Below are 26816 nucleotides of genomic sequence, written 5' to 3'. Positions count from 1 at the left end.
ATGGCTATCTTATAATTATTTTCCTTGTAATCATTATATTACTATTTTCCCTTTCTGTCTCATTCAAAAATATATATTGACAGCAACATTCGGAGTGAAGGATGCTTGGGATTTGGGAGAGCTTTAACATATGCACCTCTTTCCCAAAGAATAAAACAGTTGCTCCAATAGAGCTTTGTCACATTTGATAAAAATTCATTTGACCTTACTTTTTCTGTCTTCAGAAATACATTTTGAAACAGATAGCTCTTTTTGAAGCTTTAGTGCAGTGTTTTCAGCCTTGATGACTTTAAGATGTGTGGACTTCAACTCCCAGAATTCCTCAGCCAGCATGTTCATACATGCACCAGCTAGTACACACATCTTAAAATCATCAAGGTTGAGAAACACACTGCTGTAGTGCGTAGATCCCACATCCTATAGGGACAAGAGAATCTGTTCAAATCAGGCCTACTACCATAGTCATCCGGATATCTCTATACACTTCCCAAGTAACCACCTGGCCAAGCAGCTCTAGCACATCCTCTCATGCCAGCTGGGGAATTCTGGAAATTTGAAGTCCACATATCTTCAAGCTACCATGTTTTAGAAACTGTTTCAGCCTGGCCCCTCAGCTGCTAGGACAGTGTTTCTCTGCTGGCTGGGGGATTCCGGGAGTTGAAGTCCACCCATCTTCAAGCTGCCAAGGTTGAGAAACACTGTGCTAGGAGATGACCATTTGTCTCCTTCCCAGATCTAGCAAAGCAACCATTCTCCAAGGCTGTTTCTATATTGTTTATGGCAATTTAATCCATCTCTTCCCTGTATCGGGGAGAAACTGAGCACCTGCCTGTTGTCTGTTCTCCGTAGGGGACCACCGGGGAAATGCTTCCCATTCTGCCCCAGTGCTGGTATTTGGAGGGATACTCACATTTTGCAGTTTCTCTGTTTAAAAGGGGGGGGGGGGGGGCAGAAAAGGCTTCGGGTTGTTGGGACTGCGATGGGCTTGCTAAATTCTCCTTTTGCTCCTTGCAGTATGCAGAGCAGTCCTTGATGAAGAATGCCATCAAGACCTCAGAGGAGTCCTGGATCGAGCAGCAGATGTTGGAGGATAAAAAGCGAGCGACCGACTGGGAAGCCACCAATGAGGCCATCGAAGAACAGGTTGCCAGAGAGTCTTATTTGCAGTGGCTTCGTGACCAGGAAAAGCAGGCCAGACAGGTTTGGCTCTCTTTTTTTTTTTGCACAGGAGGCAAATAAGAGCTGTCAGGATACCTCGGGGTCCCTGCAGGACTGTAGGCATGGGCATGAGTAACTAGTCCTTTTTGGCAACAGAAATTTTTAAAATGGCCATTCTCCCCTGACAAGCGCCCCTGCTCTTCTTCCCTCAGCCCCGCAAAGCCAGTGCTACTTGCAGCTCTGCCACGGCGGCCGCAGCGAGCGGCTTGGAAGAATGGAGTGGCCGTTCCCCACGCCAGCGCAGTTCAGCTTCTTCCCCAGAACACCCCGACCTGCACAATGAGCTGAATGCTGCCAAACCCCCTTCTCCTGGAAGCACTGCAGCCCTAGCACTTACCAAACCCCCCTCGCCCTGTGCTCCAGGTGAGTGCTCTGTGGATTGGGGTGTAACGCTGTAAGATAATTCTGTGGATTGGGGTATAATGCTATAAGAATCACGCTGCCAGACACTGCCCTATAATGTCCTTGCTTGTAGCGTTTGGGACATTATAGGGCAGTGTCTGGCAGCATGATTCTTACAGGATCCTTAGACAGGGCCTGTGGCCTCCCAATGTTAAATAACATTCTCTTACGAAAATGTCTGGGATCTCCCTGGATTACTTCATTTTATAAGACTGCAGTATTGTCATGCAATATCCCTAAATTCTTCATACCATAAGTTTTCCGACACTTAATGTTTCTGGCATGAGGCACTCATACCATTACACGAAAAGATTGCTAAATGAATTGAGAAGTTGACTTTTCCTTGAGACACATGTCAAACAAGTGCCAGCACATCATTTCAGTATAACAAAACACCTGCAAGGTTTTTTTGGGGATGAGGGAGAACAAGGCTTCTATGTATTTTAAATTGTCAGCCATAAGACAGAGATGGTTATGCAACATGTCAATTTCCTGCCTACATAGGAAGTAGTTGCCCTGGGTTTTCATCCAGGAACCAAGTTACTTGTGCAATAGTATTAAAACTATACTACAGATGCTACTAAACAAACTATAACATATCTTAACTTACAGAGATTGGACCTTCCTTTTGAAGGCACAAAGGGTGACTGGAAGAGCACTGTGCTTTCTTCCTTCACAGCTGCATCCTTCCCACCAGTTTTAAATTCTGACAATGCAGTTTGGAGAAAAACATATAGATGGTAATCTGATTAGACAGGAGTGAAAATGAGAGAGCTAATTTTGCATACATTCAGAAAATTGCCAGGCACTTTTAAATTGAGCTCTTTGAGAAACTATATTAATAAAAATATAATAGTGTGTTAGAGTCTACTTGAACAAAAGTTGGAGATAATGCCCTTTTCAGCCAAAATATCTTATGCTTAAGCACATATAACTTTAACATAAGATTTAGCTTTGCGGAGTTAGAAACTAAAAGAAGGCAATTCAGAAGAACAGAACAACCCAGAGTCAAGAATAGCTTAAACATCTAGTAGTTAGAAAGTAGGTCCTCCCGTCCCCCCCTGCGTCCCCTCCCTTCCCCGGCAGATCTTCATAGCCATGTTCTGCTGAATCGCCATTGTTGGGAAGGGATATTTTAATCATAATTTTAAATTTGTTTTCTGGCCTATGGGTGGCAAAATCAACCAGTGCAACCCAACTACCCACAGTTTAAACAGCACCTCGAATGATTCTATTGCAGAGAGAACAGTAAATGGACTTGGGTCATAATTTATGTGTTATGGCAGAATCCACACTGTATTTTAACCCTTGTGCATTGCATTAGGATTGGTAGCTACTCTTTTTTTTTTTTTTTTAATGAAAGTTGAAATTCTCAGGAATCCTATGTTGTCTCATTATCTATGCTAATTTCTGCCTTGCAAAGTTGTGACAGACATTTTGCATTTCCAAGGAATGTAGATCTTGCAGGTGCTACTTTTCAGCAGAAAACAATTGTTGGCATTCCTTCAAAGAAAGTTGAACTTATGTAAACTTCCAAATCTTCAGATAACCAGCTGCAGTATGGCACTCAGTTCTGAACCCTGCAATGCAAAGTTTTCATTTGCAGTTTCCACCTCTCACAGGTACAAGCAGCCAGCTGTCTGCAGGCGGCGGGCGGGTAACCCCTCCCTTAGTGTCGTTGTATCCAGCCCTGGAGTGCCGGGCAATAATGCAACAGATGTCGCCCACAGCATTCGGTAGGTGCCCTCATTTTGCCCTGCAGGCATGACTGGAATCTTGGATTAGCTGGTTTTCAGCTTTCATACCTTTAAAAAGCAACGCCTTCTGGCGCTGAAAGCCATGCCAGTGTTATAGTCCTTCCCTTTTGTTTCACTCTACAGGATCTCACATGTTAAAATGCTCCCAACCTTTGATCCTTAATCTTGTGGACTGGATGTAAAGGTTTAAACTGCCCTTCTTCAGGTTTTATACAAAACAGCTGGCTTTTACACACGATGACGTTGTCTAGCAGCTGCGGCCACGCAGGTTTCCAGGGCAACCAAATCTTAATATTTATTTATCCACAGCATGATGGTGATCATTTGTCTGTCTGTTTTTGTTTTTGGTATAGGAAAAGAAGAATATAGTCAAAATAAGGCCGTTGTAATTACCATTAGCGCATCACACTTGTTTTAGAATTTAGCCGATTAAAAAATGGGAAGGATGGGAATCTCACCCAAATTCAGTAGCACAGGGGCTGTGGGCTCTGTAGACAAATGAATCCGGGAAAGCTGCAAGTGGTTAACGTGAAAAATCTCCGCAGCCCTGTTCAGAGCCATTACATGGGCTGGTGGTGGAAATAGATTTGTGGCAGGGGAACTAAACTGACTGTGTGTCTGAAAGAGGATGGTGGCCAAGAGGAGTCAAAAGAACAGGGGACGTGGCAGTACAAAACAGGTTTGGAAGAAGTACAGCTCCCATCCTTGAGCATTGACGGTGCTGGCAGAGGCAAAGCCAAGCTTATTTGATAAGACACGATTCCCTCATTCTGCTCTCCTCTCCTTGACTGTTTTGCCCTTTTGCCTGTCTTTGGCCAGGTCTGAGCGACTGGGATGACGATGAGATCCTGGCCTCGGTGCTGGCCGTTTCGCAACAGGAGTACTTGGAAAGCATGAAGAAAGGTGCCCTGCACAGAGACAGTGGTTCCGACAAGAGTTGATACCTGGTTCCAGCTCTTGCGCTCGCCTGACACCCCTTCGGTGCATGTTTTGGCAGGAAGGATGATAACACTTGGGACCCCTCCCCTCCTCCACTGCTGCTGATCAAGGCTCCTTCAGCTGCCCCTTTGCTCCCCACTTTTGGCTCTCCGCAGAAGACTCTCCCCTCTGGTGCGCTGAGAAACAGATAGGTGCAAGAGAGGGACAGGATCCTCTTCCACAAGGAGCTGAAACACTCACAAACTGGGGCATGCTGGGCTTCCCCTTCATCTGCCGTTTTTCATTATTAAAAGAAATAATTGAACTGGTCCTCAAGAGAGCCCTCCCCCCTTTGGATTGGAGGGGTAGAGTTTGCCTGCGGGGGGGGAGGGGAGCGGGGGGGAGGGGAGGAGAACGGACGTTGGCTTTAGGCGTGTGGAGCGAGAGCGTAGCTGCCTCAATAGAAGGAAAATGCCACTGTAGGGCCTGCTGGTTTCCCTGACCCTGGAGGCTGTGGGGGAATCGTGTAATTTGGGGGCAAGGAGAAGAGGAGTTGATAGGACACCACTTGTTTTTTTGCTCTTTTCAGCCACATTCCCTGCCCTAAGGGAAAAGTTTTCAGCAAAGCGGGTCCTAAACCTGCAGCCATTGAAATCATTCTGCCTTCCTCCAAAGAAAAGTCCCCACCCCCTTGTCTGTAAGATGCCGTCCCCTTTTTCACTCAGTGCAATAGCCTCGCTTTCTCTTCCCACCCATCTCTTTGTTCACATGTGGCTCTTGACCACCCGGCAGGCATCACTTCTTCCACCATTGCCAATGGGTTAGTCCAGCTATCTGGTCTAACTGCTCTCGTGGCTGTGCTTCGTTGGCCTTGGTCCCTCTTGCTGCTGCCTTTTCGATTCTCCCTGTGCCTAGCAGCAGAGGGAGAGGGGGCACCGCTCACCGGTCAGTGTCAGGACTCCCCCCTGAGCAGGTCTGCCCTTAGGGTAACGCTGAGAGGAAAAGAAACTGGGAACCAAATGGACTCTGGATAGAAAATAATGCGATGGAGGCTGCAGCTAACATGGAGGCGTGCCAAGCTCTCCGGGGGCAAAAATAGACTTTGACTCCCATTCTAAGGGCTGGTTCAAACCAGGGAGCCTCTCCTGGGTCCTGGACTGTTGATGGACTGGCTTGAAAGTTTAAAAAAAAAAAAAAAAAAGCCAAGGAAGGAAGTATTTCTGGTAATCTTACCTTTTCCAGGTGTGGTGTCTTCCTCACTACATATGTAGTTATAATCTACCTATTGTGGCCATTTTACTGTCCAAGCCTTGGTCTGAACAAGTGTTTCTTTACAGTCAGATGTAAAGAAGCCATGTGTTCAGCTTCTCTTGCGTTTTCATGCTGAGTCCCAAATTCTTGGAGGGGCAAGAGATAAGCTGACATTCCTGCCCCCCCATTTGTTGCTCTCTTGATGCTTCAAAGAGGCATCTTTGAAAAGTGGGGAGGGGAGTCGTCTGCTGCTTTAGAAGATGGATCCTGGAGACTCCACGGATGGCTGGTCTAAAAGTGGTATTTGGTGCCTGAAATAAAAATATAGGCAGAGTTGACCTCCTGCACGCTCTTTTCTCTCTCTTATTGTATTTTCTTCTTCAATTTTTTTTTTTGTTTGTGCACAACGGATGACGAACTTCTCTGCATTGGAGGAGGGGGTGGGAGAAACTGAATTTGGAAAAGATGAGATGGGTGCTCTTACAGTCTACACAAACCAAATATTTATGCTGCTATTTCTCAAGTGCTCAGTTGAGTTTTTTGCTTTCCAGAAAACTATTCTGTTGCCAATGAGGGGTTATGGTTGGTTGATGAGCCTGGTTGAAAAAGCACCTTGGGACAATGAGTCTGGTTGCTTTTCTAGGGATCCTTGATGGGCAGTTCTTTAAGTCACCCAAGTAGGAAATGGGAAGCCATTGATTACCTGCTGAAAATGAAAATACCGCATGGCTGTCTCTCCAGCAGGATCACGTGTTCCACCCAAGGATTGATCAAAAACACGCTTTCTGTGAGATCGGTGTCCGTAGTAGAAAAGCATATACATACGACTTTGATCTAGTAGAACCAATCAAATAGTTTTGAGATGCATTAAATGGAGGATATCCATGCTCAGTACCATTAGTCATTGTTCCTTTGCAAAAGGGAGGCGGGATATTAGAAAATAACAGGAGTTTCTCAACATTAGTGCCATAAGGACTATCTCCTTGAAAATGGCAATAGCAATAACACTTAGACTTATATACCACTTTACAGTGCTTTACAGCCCTCTCTTAAGTGGTTTACAGAGTCAGCACATTGCCCCCAACAATCTGGGTCCTCATTTTACCCATCTCGGAAGGATTGAAGGCTGAGTCAACCTTTACAGCAACAAATTGAGATCCTAAGCAGCATGATAGACTTGAAGGTGGGTACTGAAAGTCATCTTTGCATGCAGGATTTCAGTCTCTACTGGGGAGAAAATGACAAATCTCATCTCCTGTTGATCTGTTTTTGCATCTGAGCCTCATTCCTGGTCTGCCCTCTTTGTCACCTAACAGGCTGCTGCTTGTGTCTCTTGGTGACACCCTGAAGGTTTCTATGACCTGCTGTGCTGTCACCTCTGAGGGGAACAGGTTTTTAATTGACATGTGGCAGTCGGGGATTGGCATTCCTTTTCCATGTTTGTGTATTGAACGGGGGGGGGGGGGGATAGCTGATATGTAGCAGTCAACCTTCTGTCTGCTAATGCCAATCCCTTCTCAACTCTGCTTGCAAACTAGCTTGTGCTGATAGATTGTAGGTGCAACTGTTAAGCTGTCCAGAGCTGGAGAAACCTGGTCTGATAATCACAATCCGCTTCTTCCAGAAAATATTAAGAGATACACCCTAATGGCAAACTGGTAGGTTTGAAGCCACTTTCTACTGGCTTTTTGTCACGTACAAGTCCAAGCTATGGCCAAAAGGAGGAATTATTTGGAAGTAGTACTGCTGAATCTAAGAACGAAAGAGCTCTGTTGGGTCAGGGCAGATGTTTCAAAATAAACCCTGTTGCTTTCCAGTGAAGCAGGAGCAATTTTGGTCAATGAAAAGTGGTTTTGAACTATTTTGGCTTCCAAATATAAATGTGGTTATAGTGATGGGATGATAGGAGTTGTAGTCCAATGTTTTTGGAGCATACCACAGGCAGGCCGAGGGAGGGTTAGCATGCTAAGAATGTATGTTGGACTGGTCCATAGTTGGACCAGAAAGAAACCCAGGAATGCCAAGGTGACAGAATAAAAAGCCTTTTCAATATGCCTGGGCTGCTGTGTCAAGGGAAATACTTCCCTGTAAATAACTACAAGCAGAAAACCAACGTAAGAGGAAGTGGGCAGGAATCATTTATCTGACTGCTAGTTACTTCTTATATTATTTACATGAAGCTTAGTAAATAGAAAAGCAATAAAAATAATACCCGGATGGTTAACAGTTCCTGTTGCATCTTGTAGATCAGGTGGCACAATGTCAGATTTAAAATACTTGATAAGTTAATTTATCCTGGTTTCCCCCCCACCCTTCCTCACATCTACACTTTTCTCTGCTTTAAAATACAAGGTCCCCAGGAGCTCTAGATATTTAAATCATGTAGATGTTGCTAGTACATTATCCTACCTCACTTTTCTGAGTCTGGTACTCTCTACCATGTGGGGAGGGTTTGCACTGCAACTTAGCTAGCAGACATCATTTGGGGGGGGGAGCCTCTAATGTATGTCCTCTGACACTCCTTTTGACATCTCAGGAGATATTAGAAGAAGATGCAGCTGCTTCCAACATTGGAGTAGTTCAGAAATAAATAGAGTGAGGATGGTAGCCACGTGCTATTCATGTCTGAGGACAGTGGGGGGGGGGGGGGAGAAAGAGATCAGTGCTTCCAAAATCTGGGTAAATCACCCATAATTGAGTTAAAGTGGTTTTTCTTTGCTGACAACAAACAAACCTGTCACAAGGATATTTAAATTGATTTAAAGATTGCCATGCATACTAAAAAAATACTTGAAAATCTCCCAAAGTATTCCTATTAAGACAAAAACCAATGAATTTACCAATGGTAATTTGTTGAAATGACATAAAGATCACTCAAAGATTGTGTTTTTGTAATAAAGGTAGAACGAGTTATAACCATTTATTCAACTACTGAAGTTACAGTGGTACTGAAGGAAGGGATTTAGGATTGGTCTTTAAAGACTTTCTGATAAATGGTTTTGGATAATGAAGGAAAAAGTTTGGACGTCACGGTCTTAGGCAGTTCATAGGAAGGAAATGGAAACTTATAATGCTGCTACTAATATGACAGCAGAAATGGTCTTGTCCAATCAAATGCTGGCTATATTTGTGCAGCTCACTGAACCAGAAACTTGCCAGCCATCTTTTAGCATGGTGTATTAATGTGAAACCAGTCCATGTGATTAAAGTTCAGTAGGTTGTATGAATACCCAAAAGTACATGAATGTCCTTAATGGATCAAGGGTTTTTGCAACCTCATCCCTTTCATAAGTTATGACTGCTGACCCGAGTATACTTCCCCAATAGTACCTATTTGGAGGCTCAGGGAACACCTCTTGGTGTTCTGGATTTCCAATTATAGATTAAACTTCATTTAACCAACCTGGCATCAATTTTGTTTTGAGAAGTTTATAACTATTGGTTTATTATATAGGGGTGTATGGGGTATTCAGGGAGGGTTAGCACTTCTGGTGGAGGGGCATGTCATGTCCTTTTAGGACAGCTTGTCCACCTTTGGTCCCCACCTGTCACTCAGTCCTCACCTGTGGCTTCCTAGTAGCTGTAGCATGCACAGCAGCCACACCCCAGGCAACAACTTTGACAGGCTGGCCAAACCAGGTTGAGAGTAGCCGTTGGGACATTGACCTTCGGTGAGATAGGGACTTGATTATCCCGAGCATGTGAAGACAGATTCCAGCGGATTGAGCAGATGAAACCTATTAGAATAGGACAACGGCAGTCTCCATAAGCGATATGGTACGCTTAAGAGCATGGCAAGACACGAAAGACGCCCTGGTCAACCACTGCGCCCACCCCATCTCCAACTGTCTCGACTCTTGTCCTGCTATTGGAGCAAGATGGAATCTGGGAAGAGAGAGTGAACCTTCAAAGTCCTGTGGCGATGAGTGAGTGACGAAGCAGTAGGTGTGGATACACTGGGAGATGTAGCCGCGGAGCTACACACAGGCAACTCAGGTCTAATGGTGGTCTTCTTGCTGATTGAAGCACCAGCTGAATTTGGCACCTACCTGAGTGACTGAGCAGCCCTCTTTGGGACCGCACTGCTCACCTCCATAGTAAGAGGAAGAGGCTAGAAAAGGTGCCCTAAACATTGTTGCTTCATGGAACCCTGGCCATCTTACTGCGACTAGAGGGGATCCCATTTCATGCAGTTGAATAACAAAATTTAAAAAAAAAAACATAAGGTGACACCACTCACCGTTAGCACATGGAACGTACGTATGCTTCAAGACAATCTCTTAGCAAATCAACCAGAAAGAAGAACAGCCCTGGTCCCCCGAGAGCTTGCAAGATTTAACATCAATATTGCGGCTCTGTGTGAAACTCGTCTGGCCAACGAAGGTCAGCTCACAGAAACAGGAGGTGGTTATACATTGTTGTGTGGACGCAGCAGTAACAAACACCGTGAATCTGGAGCTGGCTTTGCGGTTAAGAATCATCTTGTCTGCAAACTTGCCACTCTTCCCAAGAGCGTGAACAACCGACGCATGACACTGCATCTCCCACTACTGAGTGGAAAACAAGCCACACTGATCAATGCCTATGCACCCACAATGACGAATCCGGATGAAGTAAAAGACACATTTTATGAAGATCTCGATGCCCTACTTTCATCCGTGAAGCGCATGGTTCTTTTTGGCGATTTCTACCTGGCGATTTCAATGCGAGAGTAGGATCCAATCACTGCTTGGGATGCCATCATTGGAAAAAATGGAATCTGCAAATGCAACAGCAATGGCCTATTACTACTGAAGACATGTGCGGCTCACGATCTGATCATAATCAATACCATCTTTCACCTGCCCACTCACAAAAAGACATCCTGGATGCACCCATGCTCCAAGCACTAGCTTCTTATTGATTATGTCATTGTATGGAGGAAAGACAGACAGGATGTAAGGGTGACCAAACCCATGATGATTGCTGAATGTCATCATCTCCAAATTAAGCTTTCACATCAAGCCAAAGAGACATCCACAGGGAAACAAAGCTGTGATGAAACAGATCAACATCAATAAACTGAGGAACCCCAACACAGCAGCTTCACTAGCAGATGATCTTAACAGCCAACTCTCAGAGCTGCAATTAGAGAGAAATGCTGAGAAGGACTGGGAACACTTTCAGGATATTGTGCATTCTTCTGCACTAGGACAATACTTTTACTAGATCAACTCTAGGTTTTAAGAAGTGAGCTTTTAAGACCCTGATCTCTCCATCAGTCCACTGATACCCTTCATCAATGTGGTCATTTCCCATAATTCCCAACCACCACAGTGATATGAAATAATCTGGAGGTCACACAGAATCCTCCCTTTATTGCATCTGAGTCCATGCAGCATGCTAAACCAAAACCAGCAAATCACAAGATCATTTAGCACAAAGTGTGAACCAGGCAGTTACCATAGATTAGCTGACTCTTTAAGAAGTGCTCCTGTCCTCCTGTCACAGAAGGACACTGCTGTTCTCCTGCTGTGGATAGGCCTGGTTTGAGCACAGCATGTTACCCCCACTCATGAATAAGAGCAAAGTCAGTTCAAGGAGTAGTTGTGAATCAGTACCCAACTAGTGGAAGGGAAAGTTGAGGCCAGAGCAGACGCAGCAAAGCTTCCACATGTGCCTCTCAGTAAGGCCGCCTGCCTCAGTCAGAAGCTAATGCTGAGCTGGGACCTTGTTCTTCAGGCTTGGCTACCCACAGGTGCAAGCAAATGACTCCAGTGCAAGGAATCCTGTTGGGCTTGCTTTGCAGCAGGACCCACACTGAGGAGCAATGGGTCCTTCCCAAGCCTTTTCCTCATGCCTTCCATCCACCCCAGGAAAAAGACAGGCAGGATTGAGTAACTTGCTCTTCAGACCCACAGCTGTGGGGCTTGCCCAGAAAATGTCAAGTAAGGAATTTTCAACTGGTATGAGGAATTGATTTCCCTCCTGCTCTCGCCACTGACGTGGAAAGAAAGACCGAGGCTGCAACTCCAACCTGTTAGAGGCTGACCTCTTGTTTCTCAAAGCTTATGCTTTTGTGTCTGGAGATTTTCCTCCATTTCTCTCTCAGGTTTGTCTGAAGTATTAATCTATGGGGCCGGTCTGTATTTGCATCCAGCGATTTAAATTTCTTTTTAAATCACTGAAGCTTGCAAAGTAAGCTTTTGTTCCTCAACCCTAATAGCGTTTGAAAGATGCTGACGGTAGTGGTGACAGAAATAGGATCAAAGTGGTGATACTGTTTACATGAACAAAGGTTAGGTTTGTCTAGAGCTGTCACAGTGACGTGATGCTGGCTGGGGAATTCTGGGAGTTGAAGTCCACGCATCTTAACTGTTCCCTTAAAGTTCTCTAAACAGTTCTCTTAACCTTAAAGGTTGAGAATCACTGGGCTAGAGAACGTTTGGCAAACAAAAGGTGCTTGAGGGCACAGGCAAAGAATTTTGGCATGCAACTCAAAAACAAAATGCAAGACTTCAGCATCAAATTAATTCCAACCCAGAATTTAAAAATCCCCGAAGTTTATATCTGTATGAGTAATAGAGATTAGTTGTGGCAGATAAAGAGTAAAGAACAAGAGGATATAAATCACCCAGAATTTCTGGGTGTTGGGTAGCATATAAATTTTAAGTTGTTATATCAGGTTATATGGATAGATTCACAAACCCATTTTAATCTGTGATGTAGTTAAGGTTGAACATGTGTGAATCTAACCAAACTGTGAATTCTTAAGTATGCTTATGGTCACATTGGTAAGTGCAGGTAGTCCTCAACTTACAACAGTTTATTTAGTGACCATTCAAAGTCACAGCAGCACTGAAAAAAGTTATTTAAGACTGTTTTTCACATGGCCATTGCAGCATCCCTATGGCCATGTGATCAAAATTTGGATGCTCAGCAACTGACTCGTATTTACGAGTGATCTCCGACCTCCGGACCTTTCGTCGGGCCCTAAAATCTCATCTCTTTCAGTTAGCCGGTCTCTCTTGATTTTATGATTTTATGGTTGGTTTTAAATTTTGATGTGGATTTTAAATTGATAAATTTTAAACTATGGACCAAATTTAATTATTTTAAATCTATTTTTAATCGTACTTATGTATAAATGTTTTTTATTTTGGCTGTTCACCGCCCTGAGTCCGAAAGGAGAAGGGCGGTATAGAAATTCGAATAATAAATAAATAAATAGATAAGTTGCAGTGTCCCAGGATCAGGTGATTGCCCTTTGTGACCTTCTGACATGCAAAGTCAATGGGGAAGCCAGATTCGCTTAACAACCATGTTACTAAGTTAAAAACTGCAGCGACTCACTTAATAACTGTGGGAAGAAAGGTCATAAGGCCGGGCAAAATGAACTTAACTGTTTTGCTTAGCAACAGAAATTTTGGGCTCAATTATGGTTGTAAGTTGAGGACTACCTGTATTGAACAATGTGTCTTTTAACTGGGAAGGTTGGTTCGAACAAAAACCTTTGCTAGGAGATTAGAAGTATTGACAAAACATAAATACATCCTTTTTGGTCTAGAATAGGGGTGTCAAACTCAATTTCATTGAGGGCCACATCTGGGTTGTTTTTTACCTCAGGGGGCCGGGGTACGTGTGGCCAGAGTAGGCATGGCCTGCTCGATGTCACTCATGTCAGGGGCGCCCACTGAGCACTCTGCCAGTGATCCTCCTGAGCTCCATTTTTGCTGGCAGAGGGTTGCAGGAGGCCATCACAGCCAGAAATGGAGCTTGGGAGCTTGGCAGAGGCACCACGGGCCAATTCCTCAGTTTCCAGGGCTGATCTAAGGACCCCACGGGCCAGATCTGGGCCATGGGACTTTAGTTTGACACCCCTGGTCTAGGAGCACCAGGTCTCCTCCCAAGCTGGTCTCCATTTTATATATTGGCGTCTCACTTCTAATAATTGATCTTGCTAGATCATTTTCACCCTAACAGGTTAAAATAGCTGTAGTTTATGTATTACAGTACAATATTACAAACTTCCTCTCTTCCTCTCTCTCCCTCTCTCCATCTTTAGAGAATATCCATCTCCCTTATAGAGTGAATGTGTATCATATTATTTCACTTAGGAAGCATATTTTCTTCTGTCTGTGTGTGTGAGAGCGACAGAGAGAGAAACAGAGACACAGAGAGTCTGAACCACAGCAGTCACAGAGAAAGACATTGTCATGTTTACACTGGCTGAGGAGTTCAGGTTGGCTTTTTAAACATTCTCCCGGCCTATTTTGTGTGCTCTGGTCAAGTTTTTAGAACTTCAGTAAGATCCCAGCGGAGTGTACTTGCCTGACTCACTACCCACCGATCCCAGCCTATCAATCTTTATGTAGAACTGATTATCCATTGGTGACCGGATTAGCAAGTAGGGTGAGGCTGGATTATTAATACTGGAGGTTTTTTGCTTCTTCAATTACATAAACCCCATAACAATCCTTAAAAGACACCATTCAAAAGTTTCCCGCTTCAGATGTGTAAAAAACTGTGGAACTTTTTTTCAGCCATTGTGCCCAGAGAAAGTTACAGGGCCAGAAAGGGAGAGAAACAGAGTTCAATGGTAAATAACCATTCTAAGGTCATCATCGTCATCATCTGAACCATTGTTTAACCACTGCAAGACGCTTTTTATCAAGTGGGATCCATCCTTAGTCCACCTGCCAACAGTTCTTCTTGCAATGTGACCAGCCTATTTCCATTTCAATTCTTTTACTCTTTTGATGGTACAAGAGAGTAATAACAGGCCTACTACTGATTCTTAGTTCAGAGCAGTGGTGAAATCCAAATTTTTTTACTGCCGGTTCTGTGGGCATGGTGTGGCTTGGTGGGTGTGGCAGGGGAAGGATACTGCAAAATCTCCATTCCCACCCCACTCCAGGGGAAGGATACTGCAAAATCCTCATTCCCTCCCCACTCCTGGGGGAAGGATATTGCAAAATCTCCATTCCCACCCCACTCTGGGGCCAGCCAGAGGTGATATTTGCCGGTTCTCCGAACTGCTCAAAATTTCCGCTACCGGTTCTCCAGAACCTGTCAGAACCCCTGCTTCAGAGTTATAATCAGCGACACTTTTCATTGATACCACTACAGTACCATGGAAAAGGGAAGTCCAACCCTCTCCTTTTCCGCCTTCACTGAATAACTGAAATTCCGAGGAACTCGCTGACTTTGGAGTTAAGGGTGCGGACTGTTCCCTAGAAACATCCAGGAAGACAGGCGCAGCTCCGTTTCCACAACGTAACCGCTTTGCGTTTATTTTTATTTTTATTTTTGAGCCATTGCGCAAGATCTTTCCAGGACACGGGCGGGAACTTCCCCGATCTCCGCTCCCTCCTCCCTCCTCGTTTGCATAGTTGCAGGTGGGTGGGCGGGGCGATGCAAATGCGCTCGATCCCCTGATTGGTCAGAGCGCGGAAGGGAAAAGGAGCGGTTCGTGAGTTCGCCGGGCAAAGCGAAACGCCGAGACGCGGAGCGAGAGAGAGTTTTGGCGGACGCCGAACTCCGGATTTGCCGGGCAGAGGATTTTTCATTTTTGTTTTGACTAACGTATCTATGCCGGGGAAGGGAGCTTGGTAAGCGGGGCTTAAGGCAGCCTAGCTCCGCTCTCTCCTTACTCCTGGATCGGAACTGGGGACTTACCTGGCCGCGTCGGCGACGATGATCCCACAACGCAGCGAAGTCGCTTGGAGTCCGGCAGGTGAGCTTGGAAATCTCCCGACCCCTCGCTTTGCTTTCTGTGCGTCCTAGCAAACCCTTTCAACCCGACGGCGGAATTAAATTCGTTTTCTGGGTTCTAAGCGAGACACCGAACCGGTCCGTAACGTGACACAAAACGGGCCGGGTTTGCATGATGCGCTAAAACGAACCAGCGCAAAGACATTTTCTAACTTAGATCCGCGTGTTGTGTGAAACCCAGATTGTGCCGTTAAGCCGAAGGCATCACGCCTCCCACCCCCCACTTTATTTAATTAATTAATTAATTAATTAATTAATTAATTAATTTCTATACCGCCCTTCTCCCGAAGGACTCAGGGCGGTGAACAGATTAAGATTTCATATACGTATAATATTTTTTTTTATAAACAGTAAATAATAAATTGAGTCAACTTGGTGTATCTGCTAAGACCTTGGCATAGAATTTAGATGTTAGCGGATTCTTTTCCACGATTAATTAAAAAAAACTTCAGAAGCAGTTGGGGGGGGGGGGGAGAAGCGGGAAGCCGGACGGTTTCCAAATTAATTGCTACCTCGGGGCAATCTTGACGGACAGCATCTGGGAGGGTTTATTTAATTTAATTTATTTATTTAGTCTAATTTTTATACCGCCCTTCTCCCAAAGGACTCGGGGCGGTGTACAGCCAAAGATAAAACAAACACATATATAAAATTTAAAAGCAATTTAAAACACAAAACCCTGCTCCACACATTATCCCGCTCGAGTTTTTCAGAAAATGTGCAAGAGAACTATTGCCAATCTTGGCTTCTGGATCCATAAATTGCACCTTCGGCTTGCTTTTAAATGAGCCCGCCCCAAGGAGACCGCTCTCGATGTAGCACCTGTATACCCCTACTGCAGAGGTCTTCAAACTTGGCAGCTTTAAGACTTGTGGACTTCAACTCCCAGCTGGAGTTGAAGTCCACAAGTCCATAGCTGGCTGGAGAATTCTGGGAGTTGAAGTCCACAAGTCTTAAAGCTGCCAAGTTTGAAGACCTCTGCCCTATTGTATTCTTGCATATCGCTTTGTAACGGACCTGTGCAAAGCATTTAAGAGGGCTTTCTTTTAAAACAACAACAACAACACGGTTTTTAAAACCACGGTTGTCTAACAAACGGTTTCTTTGCGGGGATAACACCTGATCATGCTTTTAAAAGAGGAAATGTCTGGAGGCTACTAGGATTGAAAAGAGAGAAATTATAACAAGCAAGTCACAAAACACCCTTAAAGGTGCCCAAACCTCAGCAGGACAGTGGGCCTGGCTGCAAAACCAACCAGCACTTAACCAGTGAGTTATTGTCTAACCAAGATTAAGGGTGAGGCAACAAGGCATCCTAAACAGTAAAGGTTTGATTTCCCCCCCCCCCTTCCTAGGACGGGTTATACTGGGACTCGAGGAGCTGCACCTGTTGCAGCTCTTCGCACAATCTTCGATAGCTCAGATGCACACGGGTGCGCTCTCTGTTTCTCTATCGCCTCTAGGACTATGGGTGTAACGATCTGATATTCAGGGATCCGTGCTTGCACACCCAAAGACACGGCCGGGAGGGCGACGAGCGAAACCTTCGCTTTGCCCAACCGCTCAGGATTGGTCGCGGGAAGCGGCCAGACGCGGCTCAGGGCTGCCCTCTGCTGCCGAAAGGACGCGCGAGCAAGTCGGTCCCCATCCCTCCATGAATGAGACGATAACAACAACAACAATAACAACAATATGCTGAGTTTAGTTTCCTTTTCCAATTAGAAAGCCGAGACTTGGCGGATGGGATCTTTTGCGAATCCCTGCTTTGCTTCTCAAGATTGGCTAGACATGGGCTCTCTCCAAGCAGATTTGTCAGATTCCCACCACAGTCCTACTTAATTCCAGCTAGTCATTTGTTTCTCTATTTCTTCCGAACTGTCTGCTATTTTCCTTGCACTCTGTTCTCTCACAAGTATTCTCCTTCCCTCTGTTCAGGAATCTTTCTCTCATCCTGAGGTCTCATTCAAATCCAAGAGAGCTTCCCAACCCCTTGCTAGTAATCAGATTAAGAGAACCATCGTGTAAATTTTGTGGGCTATTAACTGTCAAGCTGCCTCACAAAGGACTGGTGGTTAAACAGAAGTAACTCATTTACAAGACTATCTGTGGTTTAGGATATAGAGTAAATAGCAGAAGCATTGTTGTTGTTGTTGTTGTTAGGGAAGGTTTCCAATTCACCCTTGTGTCTTTAGTACAATACCAGGAAGAATAGAGGTCTACTGTTAGGAGAAAATGGCAGCCTGGATTGTGTATGTGGATTTAAATGTGGGTTTGTATATATCAGCCCGCAGCAAGGGCTGTTTGACCAAAAGGTCTACCTTGTGGGACTTGGATCATAAACAGAAGCATCTCTCTCTGCCTTTGAGTCATCACTGACTTCTGGCAACTGTCTGGTATAGTCCCTGAGGTTTTCTTTGCAAGGTTTTTAAAAGTGGCTCACCCTTGCCTTCTTCTTCTTGAGAGAGAGAAAGAGAGAGAGTGACTGGCCCAATGTCACTCAGCTGGCTTTGTGCCCAAGACAGGATATAAGCAAAGTAACAACAGATGCAATCTTCCCCCTTCTCTGTATTGCCTTACTAGAGAAAGCGTCATTCACAGACTTGTTCCTGTTAGACAGCTGTTACAGACAGAGGATTGCCATTGACATAAAAGAGGGAACTTCCACTCATTGCAAGAGTTATATAAATAGTAATAGTCAGACCCATGATATCCTGACCCAGGAGTTCCTCTCTCCACCCATATTGTTTGTACTAGAGTTGAGTTCAGAGAGGTATTTCACCAGGTTGCCCTGCTCTGTGTCAACTGTACAGAGTTGATTCCCGGAAGGAGGGGCTGAGACCAGATGCCACATCTGTGAGTCACCTGAAACTTTGCCACCACCTCATTTCCCTACATTGAAGCGCGATCCAAGAGTACCAATAAAAATAACCTGAGAAAACACATTTGAAAGCCCATTTCAACACCCCAAAAATGAACAGAATTATCTTAAGAGCCCAGCTGCTCTGGTTTCTCCCCATCAACAAGCTGGATGAGACTGGGTGAGATTCCAGGTGCAAAAAAGCAGTGCTTCTGGTTGCTGGGAGCTGCTGCTGGAATGCTGCCCTAAGTGGGGTGAATACCAAATTACCGCTGTCTTGAAAGATTGGCAGCCCTGCCCTGTGAAGCTCCTTTGCCTCTGCTCCCATGGAAATCCTGCCAATGTGTAAAAAGTATTATTGATTTTTATTTATTTAAAACAAATTTATAATTTCCCTCTTTTGCATTTTTCTAGGCAAGGACAAGGAATCTTTTGAAGTGCTGTACAAGCGAGGCAATTTGCTTGGCAAAGGTGGCTTTGGAACCGTGTATGCTGGGTACCGAGTTACAGATGGACTGCAGGTGAGATGGCCATCCGTGCTATGCTACGTAGAAGCAAATGTGGCTCTGCTTTGTATACATTGCAGTGTGCTTGGGAACTTGTTTAGGGATGTTATGATGGCTTATAGCAGGGGTCAGCATCCTATGGCTCCGGAGCCATATGTGGCTCTTTGGGGCCTCTGCTGTGGCTCCCTGTCAAGTGATCCCAACACTGGCTGGCCCTGCCCCTCGGCCTCCCTTCCCCTCCCAGTCACTCCTCATCTGGCCTGAGAAGGTAAGGGCGAAGGCAGGGAATGGAGAAGCGACCAGGGCAGAAACAGAGATATACAGAGAGAGGGGGAGAGAGAGAGACAGAGAGAGATACAGAGAGAGAGGGAGGGGGGGAGAGAGGGAGGGAGGGGGGAGAGAGATATGTCAAAAGGATTTTGTGGTTTCCGGTGTTTTTTAACAACTGGTTCTCTTGCCCTAATGACTGGCTGGGTAGACGTGGTTGGGGGGGGAGGTGTCATGTGACTGGTGGAAGTGAGTGACATCGAGTTGGCCACGCCCACTCAGGTTTTGTGGATCCCGGTGTTTTCTTTTCTGTGAGAAACGGGTCCAAATGGCTCTTTGAGAATTTAAGGTTGCAGACCCTTGGCTTATAGCAATTAGCTTTGGATTGCTTTTGGCAATAGTCATCATTATTTCCATGAGCACCTTCTGTACCTGGGAATCAGGAAATTGATAGTTCTACAGGATAAAAAGCTCTTGCTCAGGAAGGGTTTGGTCTAAGGAAATCTAATTCTACTTCGCCTCTATGGGTGGGAAGGAAGATGAGTGTTGGAGCTCAGATTTCTGTGTTTTTTTTTCAACAGGTTGCAATCAAACACATTGCCAAGAGCAAGATTACCGAGCGGGCTGAGTTGGTGAGTATGCAGAATATCAAGGAATAGACCTATTCCAACCCTGGTAGAATTTGGAGTGGGAAAACATTATAGCTGACCAGAGGCTGGAAGAGAAGAACAAGTGACAGAATGGAGGCCGTGGGTTGGGGCCAGGCTAAAAATGTCGTCCTATCTTCCTGTGCTGCTTTATGTGTAGCTTCAGGATAAGTAGATTGCATCCTCTCTCTTATCTCAAAACACACTTCATAATTTTTATAACACAGGATGAGTGGAAGAGTTAGAAAGGCAAAGGAATTTTACTGGGTGTACACCAAAGTGTAAAACTAGCACTTCGGTAGGTAGAACTTTTCTGAAGTGACCTTGAGCATAAACAGGGAGAAGAAGGATGCACTTACCTATCCCTGAGCATCATCATTGAATTGACTTTCTCACTGTGAGAATTTGGGGGTGTTGGAGGCCTTTTACAATTCGGGATCCTGCTCTGCCTTTTCCTTTGAAAAGGCTGGAAATTATAGTTCTCTGAGAAGTGAGCCAGAGATCTGCAACATAGATTTGGGATACTTGGATACTTTGCAGCAGATTTGAACAAATGTTGATCCTCAAGAGTCTTGCATTAGCAATTCCTAGAATTTTGGCTGACCAAAAAAAGCCAGGGATTCTATGACCTGCAGCTCCAGTACTTTTGATGGACATTAATTTGGGGAGGGCTGCTGCCTTTAGCATTTTTGTTCCTTGCCTCTCAATTTAAACCCTTCTCTCTTTCCCATTTCAGCCCAATGGGACTGTGGCTCCTTTGGAGGTAACACTGATGAAACTTGTCGGATCAGGATCTGGGCACCGTGGTGTGATTCGCCTCTTGGACTGGTACGAAACTCCCGAAAGCTGTTTCCTGGTCCTGGAGCGCCTTGAACATTGCCAAGATCTCTTTGATTATGTCACAGAGCAGGGACCACTCTCAGAGAAGCTTTGCCGACACTTTTTCCAGCAAGTGGTCGAAGCAGTATGCCACTGCCATGCCCAGGGCGTGGTCCATCGGGACATCAAAGATGAGAACATTCTGGTGGATGTGCGCTCTGGCAACCTCAAGCTCATCGACTTTGGGTCTGGAGCCTTGTTGAGGGATTCAGTCTACACAGATTTTGATGGTGAGTGTCCATCCGGCATTCCTCCAATCTGCTAATCCTCAGATGAACTGGATCATAAACCACCTTCAACCTGCCCTAAATGATTTCATACAATGATAATGTTAGTGCAGAAGTTTGGGGCAGATGCCCAGAACACCCTTACAGTGATTGGATAGCCTGGACTGCCTGACCCAATTTGTAGGAGAGGAAGTATTCCAGATTACTATCTAAAGAGGGAAACCTCATAAGAACATTAAATCCAAGCCTAAACTAAATACACTGCTCATTACTCAGTGATGGTAACTTGCTGTGATGGAATGTTGTCTGGATTCACAGGAGGGAGGGAGGGAGTGCATTCCAGAGGAGCAATAAACATCACACCTTAGTTGATTTGTGTAGGAGAAAGAAGGTAAAGATGGCTGCTCCCTAATAGTTCCCAGAATGTATGTTTTATGGTGCAAGTACTCTGCTTCAATTTGATAGGATTTCTATCTATAGTGAGGAAGAATAAAGGAAACTGTTTAGAGAATCTGAACATGCCTTTCTTGGTTTTTGGAGCCTGACACAAGCTGTTTTTTCCCCTTGTCTTCTTTCAGGTACCCGTGTGTACAGTCCACCAGAGTGGGTGGAATTCCAGCAGTACCATGCTCTCCCAGCAACTGTCTGGTCCTTGGGAATACTGCTCTATGACATGGCATGTGGGGACATCCCATTTGAACGAGATGAGGAAATCATGGCTGCCAATGTGCAGTTCCGTACTCCTGTCTCTCCTGGTGAGTCGTCTCTAGTCCTTCTTGGTGGTATGCATGTGTACATGTATGTATGTATGTATGAATGTATGTGTTTGTTTCGGGGTGAAATGCTCCTGGTTTGGACCGGATTGCCTGACCCGCTAGCGATGGAGGCAGGTGGTTCGGAGAACTGGTAGCAAAAATCCCTCTCCCCCCCCCCATGCCCAGCTGAGCAGAGGCTTTTTTTTTTACTTTTAAAAGCATTTTTTCTACAACCTCTTTGGCTGAAAAAATGCTTTTAAAAGTAAAAAAAAAAAGCCTCTGATGATCGCGTGGCTCAGCTGGGATCGTCAAAGGCTTTTAAAAGCATTTTTTTTACAACCTCTTCAGAGCCTTGGTAGTACAGTGGTCTAAGGCACCCTGTTATTAAGCTGGTTATACAGTGGTCTAAGGCACCCTGTTAAGCTGGTTATTAAGACCAGATGCCTGCAATTACTGTAAGTTCGAATCTCACCAGGCTCAAGGTTGACTCAGCCTTCCATCCTTTCTAAGGTAGGTAAATTGAGGACCCAGTTTGTGGGGGCAATAAGCTGACTTTGTATAAATATACAAAAGTACGAAGGCTATTGCTTAACGTATTGTAAGCCGCCCTGAGTCTCCGGAGAAGGGCGGCATATAAATCAAATTAAAAAAAAAAAAGCCTCTGATGATCCAAGCTGAGTTGTCTGATCGTCAAAGGCATTTAAAAGAAAAAAAGCCTCTGCCAATCAGCTGGGATCGTCAGAGCCTTTTAAAAGCATTTTTTATAACCTCCTCGCCGAAGAGGTTGTAGAAAAAATGCTTTTAAAAGTAAAAAAAAAAATTGGCCACGCCCACCCAGTCACATTACCCCTCCACCACCAAGCCACACCCACAGAACTGGTAGTAACAAATTTTAGATTTCACCACTGGTTTGTTTATTTATTTAATGTCAGCACTGCCCATCTCATCTAAGTGACTTTCTAGGTGGCCAGGATGGATCAGTCCTCCATTCTCAGCTGGGTGGTGGAAGACATCAACTTTCAAATTCAGATGTAATTTTATTCAATCTGATCAGAGCTGATTAAGAACTAATAAGGCACCCCAGGCTGCCCCATATTTTCTACGCAAAGCTGTCTCACTAATTGGGCTCCCCAATTTGTCACCAATCTGAGACTGGACTTAGAAGAGGCTCTCTGGTGCACTGCAGAGTACCATTGCATTAGCAGAGAGCATATTGAAGGCACCACCAGTGGCCTATCCATTTTCTATCTTTTACCAGTGCCTTAGGAACTAGTTACTCTCTTGGGACTTTCTAATAAGAGAAAGCAACCAAAGTTTCTCAAGACGTACTTCATGAAGCCAGGGTGCTGAATACTTCCAAACGGAGGGCTCGTTCTAAATGTGATTCTTCTTTTCCAGACCTCAAAGACCTTGTCCAATGGTGTTTGTCTCCAGAACCTTCCGAACGACCCACATTGGAGCAAGTGCTTTTGCACCCTTGGCTAAAACGTGATCCCCATCTTCATCTTGAAGAAATGCAGGGCTCAGCATCGCCCAGGGCTACCGTCTGCAACAGCAGTGGTTGAAGGACTAAACTTTGTTTCCTGGCCGTGCCTTTCCCCTCTAAGATGGGGCAGTGGTCCAAGTGGTAGCCACCGGACCTCAAGCAACCGGATTCAGTTACTGGTTGAGAAAGTGTATCCTGGTTCTACAGGCTTGTTTTTGTTTTTGTTTTTTAAGAAACTCAATCATGAGAGGGAACTTGAGCTGGGAGAAGCAAATTCATTGACTCAAGCTTAATCTCCTCTCAGCTATCCAGATGTTTCAGTTCTGGCTTTGACCAGGAGAGGACATCTCAATATGTGTAAATACTTGGGTATTATTATTTACAAGGATTCCTGCACATTTTTGGAGAAGAGAATTCTCTGGTACCCATCCTTTCCAAACTCTTTTCAAGGCTTCTGGCCAAAGGAGAACCGGAATGGGGTGGAGGTGGTATCTGGTTTACATGTACGGGTGCACAACTTTGGTTTATCGATATGTGTGTCCTTTTTTTTAAAAAAAAATGTATTTAAAGAAGACATCGTGCAAAGACTGGTCCTTAATGTCAAAATCTGAGTGGAATTCTATTTAATAAAATAGAATTGAATCCTTGTTGCTGTCACTAAGTTCATCAATCTCATTTTCTCATTAAACACGAAGAGCTGTTCCGTCTTTCTGGGGTGGAAGCTAACTCTAAGGGGTGTGGAATCTCAAGAGCAAGCAGTCTCTCTTGCCTGGGCCTGGGTGGGGTGGATGATGGAATCATATATCAGTGAAGGGAGGGGTCTTTTTTTAAAAAATGCCCTTTTGAGCTGAAGCTGGGGGATTCTGAGAATTGAAGACCACACATATTAAAGTCCCTGAGATTGAAAAACAGTGCCCCAAAGCGTTGATTTTATCTATTAAATAATCTCCATTGGAGCAGGCTTGTCCTCCTGATGACTATCTGGACATAAATAGTTTGAAGGTTTTCCCAGAGTTTCTTGAGTAAATAAGTGACTATATATATATTTGATAACAAAATAATCAACTAGATTTCTTCATATGTAAATGCACTACCTTTTCCAATATGTTTTTTAGCTTTCCAGGCTAGCTAAAAAGCTGTGAAGGTATCTGGTGGCTTCCTATATACCACCTAACCAAGGTCTGATCCAAGCTTTTTTAAGATGAACAAAAGTCATTTACTGTGATTTTGTCCCCTTAGTCCTCCAAAGAAGTGCAATAGAGAGACCAACATAAAAAAAAGGCTGAAAAGGATTCTTGCTGTTCCTGTTTTAGGGGAACATCTATTGTATTTACATAACATTATTCATTTTTTGATTCCCCATCATAAAATGAGGGCAATTCTTTTGACAGTTGTCATGGAAGTTGCTAAGTCACCAATTAACTACAATTTACTGTAATAAAACCTAATTAGCTGAGTTCACATGAAGTACTAAACCACACACATTCAATGAGTTTGCACAACACATTAAATCACAAATGACCCATTTATATTTTAATACAGCATGCTGCATGAAGCTAGCTACAGCTTGATTCCCCTTTTCAATAACAATACCAGGTCAGGAAGGCAAAGGCATTAAAACATTGAACATTAAAAGTTAACAAAAAAAATAGGTAAGTAGGAATCAATAAGAGGAGGTGGAGGTGGGATCTTCTTAGCTTACTAACCATCTCCAAAATGGAATGTCAATGCCCCCATCAGGGCTCCAAGCCAACCAGCAGAGATAGATTTTCAGGATCTTTTGGAATGCTTAAGAGGGTGGGAGTAGCTCGCGCCTTAAATGGCATAGTATTCCAGAGGGTGGGAGCCATGGCAGAAAAGGCTCTTCTCTTGGACCACCCCAGGAAAAACTCCTTGGCTGACAGGGTTGGCAACATGTCCTTTCTGCCAGATTGATTGGGATTGTCCAATCCCATTGGGATGAGACAGTTCCTCATACACTACATGTAGCCTGATCCCATGCCATAAGGAGCTTTAAAGGTAATAACTAATACCTTGAATTGGACCTGGAAACAAACTGACAACCAGCGCAGTTCACTCAACAGTGATGTTACATGGTCACCCTGCTGGCCCCTAGAATTGTCCATGGGGGCTGCATGCTGTGCCAGTCATAGCTTCCAATTTGACAGACACAAATAAGACTGCACTTGAAAAGCCTCTTCCCAAATTTCTTAGGAACTCAATGTCCCCTGTGGTTCACATGTTATGACACTTGCAATGATTCATATTTGCCTATTTAATGCCTCTTGCTGATATAGTTGCCACATCAGGGTCAAATAAAAATGTTTATTGTCAGGCACTCTATGTCACAGAGAGAGGGAGAGGGAGGGAGAGGAAAAGGGGGAGAGAATGAGAGAGAGAGAAAGAGAGAGAGGTGTCAATGCTTTCAGTCCATTGTTTTCAGAAGCAACTTGCACTAATAATTTGCTCTCATAATTTGGTGTTATATCTTAGAAGGTTCTGGGGATTGAAAATAAAAGAAGGGGAGGGGCTGTCTAGCAAGCAGCATACCTGGTTTGCCCAATCCTATTGCACTTGCTGCAGGATCCCAATTAGGTGAAAGTTATCCGTGCTAATATCTCCTCTAACATCACAATGGATCCAATGTGTGCACAAACGCACCCCGCACATATTACATGTACCTGCCTTTATTCACCAGCCTTATATACAGATAGCATTATTTATATTCAGACCCTCCTAGAAGAAAGAATTTGAATGTAGGTAATATTATGCCTTCCTCTCACCCGGATTTGACCTGAGGTTCACACCCATCATTAAATGTAGAACATTCCATTACTGGGAAGAATGCCAGTCTAATGAAACCAACAAGACAATTTCCTGTAAATTCCACCTTCTGGGGTGCCAGTCTGGAAATGCAAAGCAAGTTCTAGAAATGACGCACCCCAGCGTCACACTAGAGTTTACTTAGCTCCCGAGTACACAGGAAGTCGCTACACCCTGACAAAAGCTGGTCTGTCCACCTGTATGCCTTCTGCCTGCATCCGTGATGTGCTGGCTCTTGCCCTGCCCAGTTGCAACATCTGGTGAGAAGAGTAAATACGAGGCATTATATAGAATAAATTCTACTATTGAAGCTTTCTAAGTGATTTAAGATGGCAATGAGCTGAAATGCTAGCTTCTCTTTAGAAGTGCCACCAGGCCTAATTCCCTGTTAACATGTTTTACTGGCAAACTACTACTCTTCTAAATGAGAGGCAAATCAGCACTCCATCGTTATGAGTAGTCCTCGGCTTACAAGTATTTGTTTAGCGACTGTTTGAAGTTACAACGGCAGTGAAAAAGTGACTTATGATCGGTTGTCATCCTTATAATCATCCCACCACCCCTATGGCCAGGTGATCAAAATTTGGGTGCTTAGCAACTGGCATATATTTACAACAGTTGTAGGGTCCCAGGGTAATTTGTGACTGTCATTTGTGACTTTCCCAGGCACTTTCCAACGAGCAAAGTCAGTGTGGGAAGCCAGATTCACTTAATAGCCATATGATTGATTCGCTTAACAACCATTGCCCAAAAGGTCATAAAATAGGTGTGGCTCATTTAACAATTGCCTTGCTTAGCAATGGAAATTCTGGTCCCAATTGTAGTTGTAAATTGAGGTCTACCTGTCCTCCAAATGCATGTTTGATCTATCACATATTGCACTTAAGGGTAATCAAAGGCAATGACCAGCTGAAGTGGAGCCAACCAGATGAATTTCATTCAGAAGTGCCACACCCATCCTTATATCAATTGAGCTGTTTTTTTAACATCCTAAGAATCCAATTGGCCCTTCACTTGCTCTGAATCATATCAGAACATCCTTATAATAGTGGACATTTTGAACACACTAT

At 44.4% G+C, this 26816-nt stretch overlaps 2 protein-coding genes across 5 annotated transcripts in view; both read left to right on the top strand.

Moving 5' to 3' along the window:
- OTUD5 (OTU deubiquitinase 5) overlaps positions 1 to 5884 on the top strand; it is a 62020-nt gene extending 56136 nt beyond the window's left edge. For 3 of the 4 annotated variants that reach the window (XM_034434058.3, XM_034434059.3, XM_034434057.3), the window contains exons 6-9: positions 1015 to 1200; positions 1371 to 1581; positions 3243 to 3356; positions 4197 to 5884. In XM_034434058.3, coding sequence (XP_034289949.1) covers positions 1015 to 1200; positions 1371 to 1581; positions 3243 to 3356; positions 4197 to 4318 — 633 coding nt within the window. In that variant the 3' untranslated portion in view covers positions 4319 to 5884. The remainder of the gene's footprint in view (positions 1 to 1014; positions 1201 to 1370; positions 1582 to 3242; positions 3357 to 4196) is intronic. The other variant, XM_060683425.2, reaches the window with a different exon arrangement.
- A 9090-nt stretch (positions 5885 to 14974) lies between these two features.
- PIM2 (Pim-2 proto-oncogene, serine/threonine kinase) lies at positions 14975 to 23570 on the top strand. Its single transcript, XM_034434060.3, has 6 exons — positions 14975 to 15261; positions 18571 to 18677; positions 19511 to 19561; positions 20313 to 20685; positions 21261 to 21437; positions 22836 to 23570. Exons 1-6 carry the CDS (start codon positions 15222 to 15224, stop codon positions 23000 to 23002), a joined length of 915 nt encoding a protein of 304 aa, XP_034289951.1. The 5' UTR covers positions 14975 to 15221; the 3' UTR covers positions 23003 to 23570.
- Positions 23571 to 26816: the final 3246 nt, after the last annotated feature.

The sequence above is a fragment of the Pantherophis guttatus genome, chromosome 2 (assembly GCF_059756535.1).
Source record: "Pantherophis guttatus breed Tessera chromosome 2, ASM5975653v1, whole genome shotgun sequence".
NCBI classification, from domain to species: domain Eukaryota; kingdom Metazoa; phylum Chordata; class Lepidosauria; order Squamata; family Colubridae; genus Pantherophis; species Pantherophis guttatus.
Note: the sequence above shows the minus strand (reverse complement) of the source record. Positions and strands in the feature narration are given on the sequence as shown.

Excerpts from the sequence above, each read along its gene's own strand:
- PIM2 (XM_034434060.3), top strand. The coding sequence starts at position 15,222 with ATGATCCCACAACGCAGCGAAGTCGCTTGGAGTCCGGCAG. Across the intron at positions 15,262-18,570 it reads AGTCGCTTGGAGTCCGGCAG|GCAAGGACAAGGAATCTTTT; the intron begins GTGAGCTTGGAA and ends GCATTTTTCTAG. Across the intron at positions 21,438-22,835 it reads CCGTACTCCTGTCTCTCCTG|ACCTCAAAGACCTTGTCCAA; the intron begins GTGAGTCGTCTC and ends CTTCTTTTCCAG.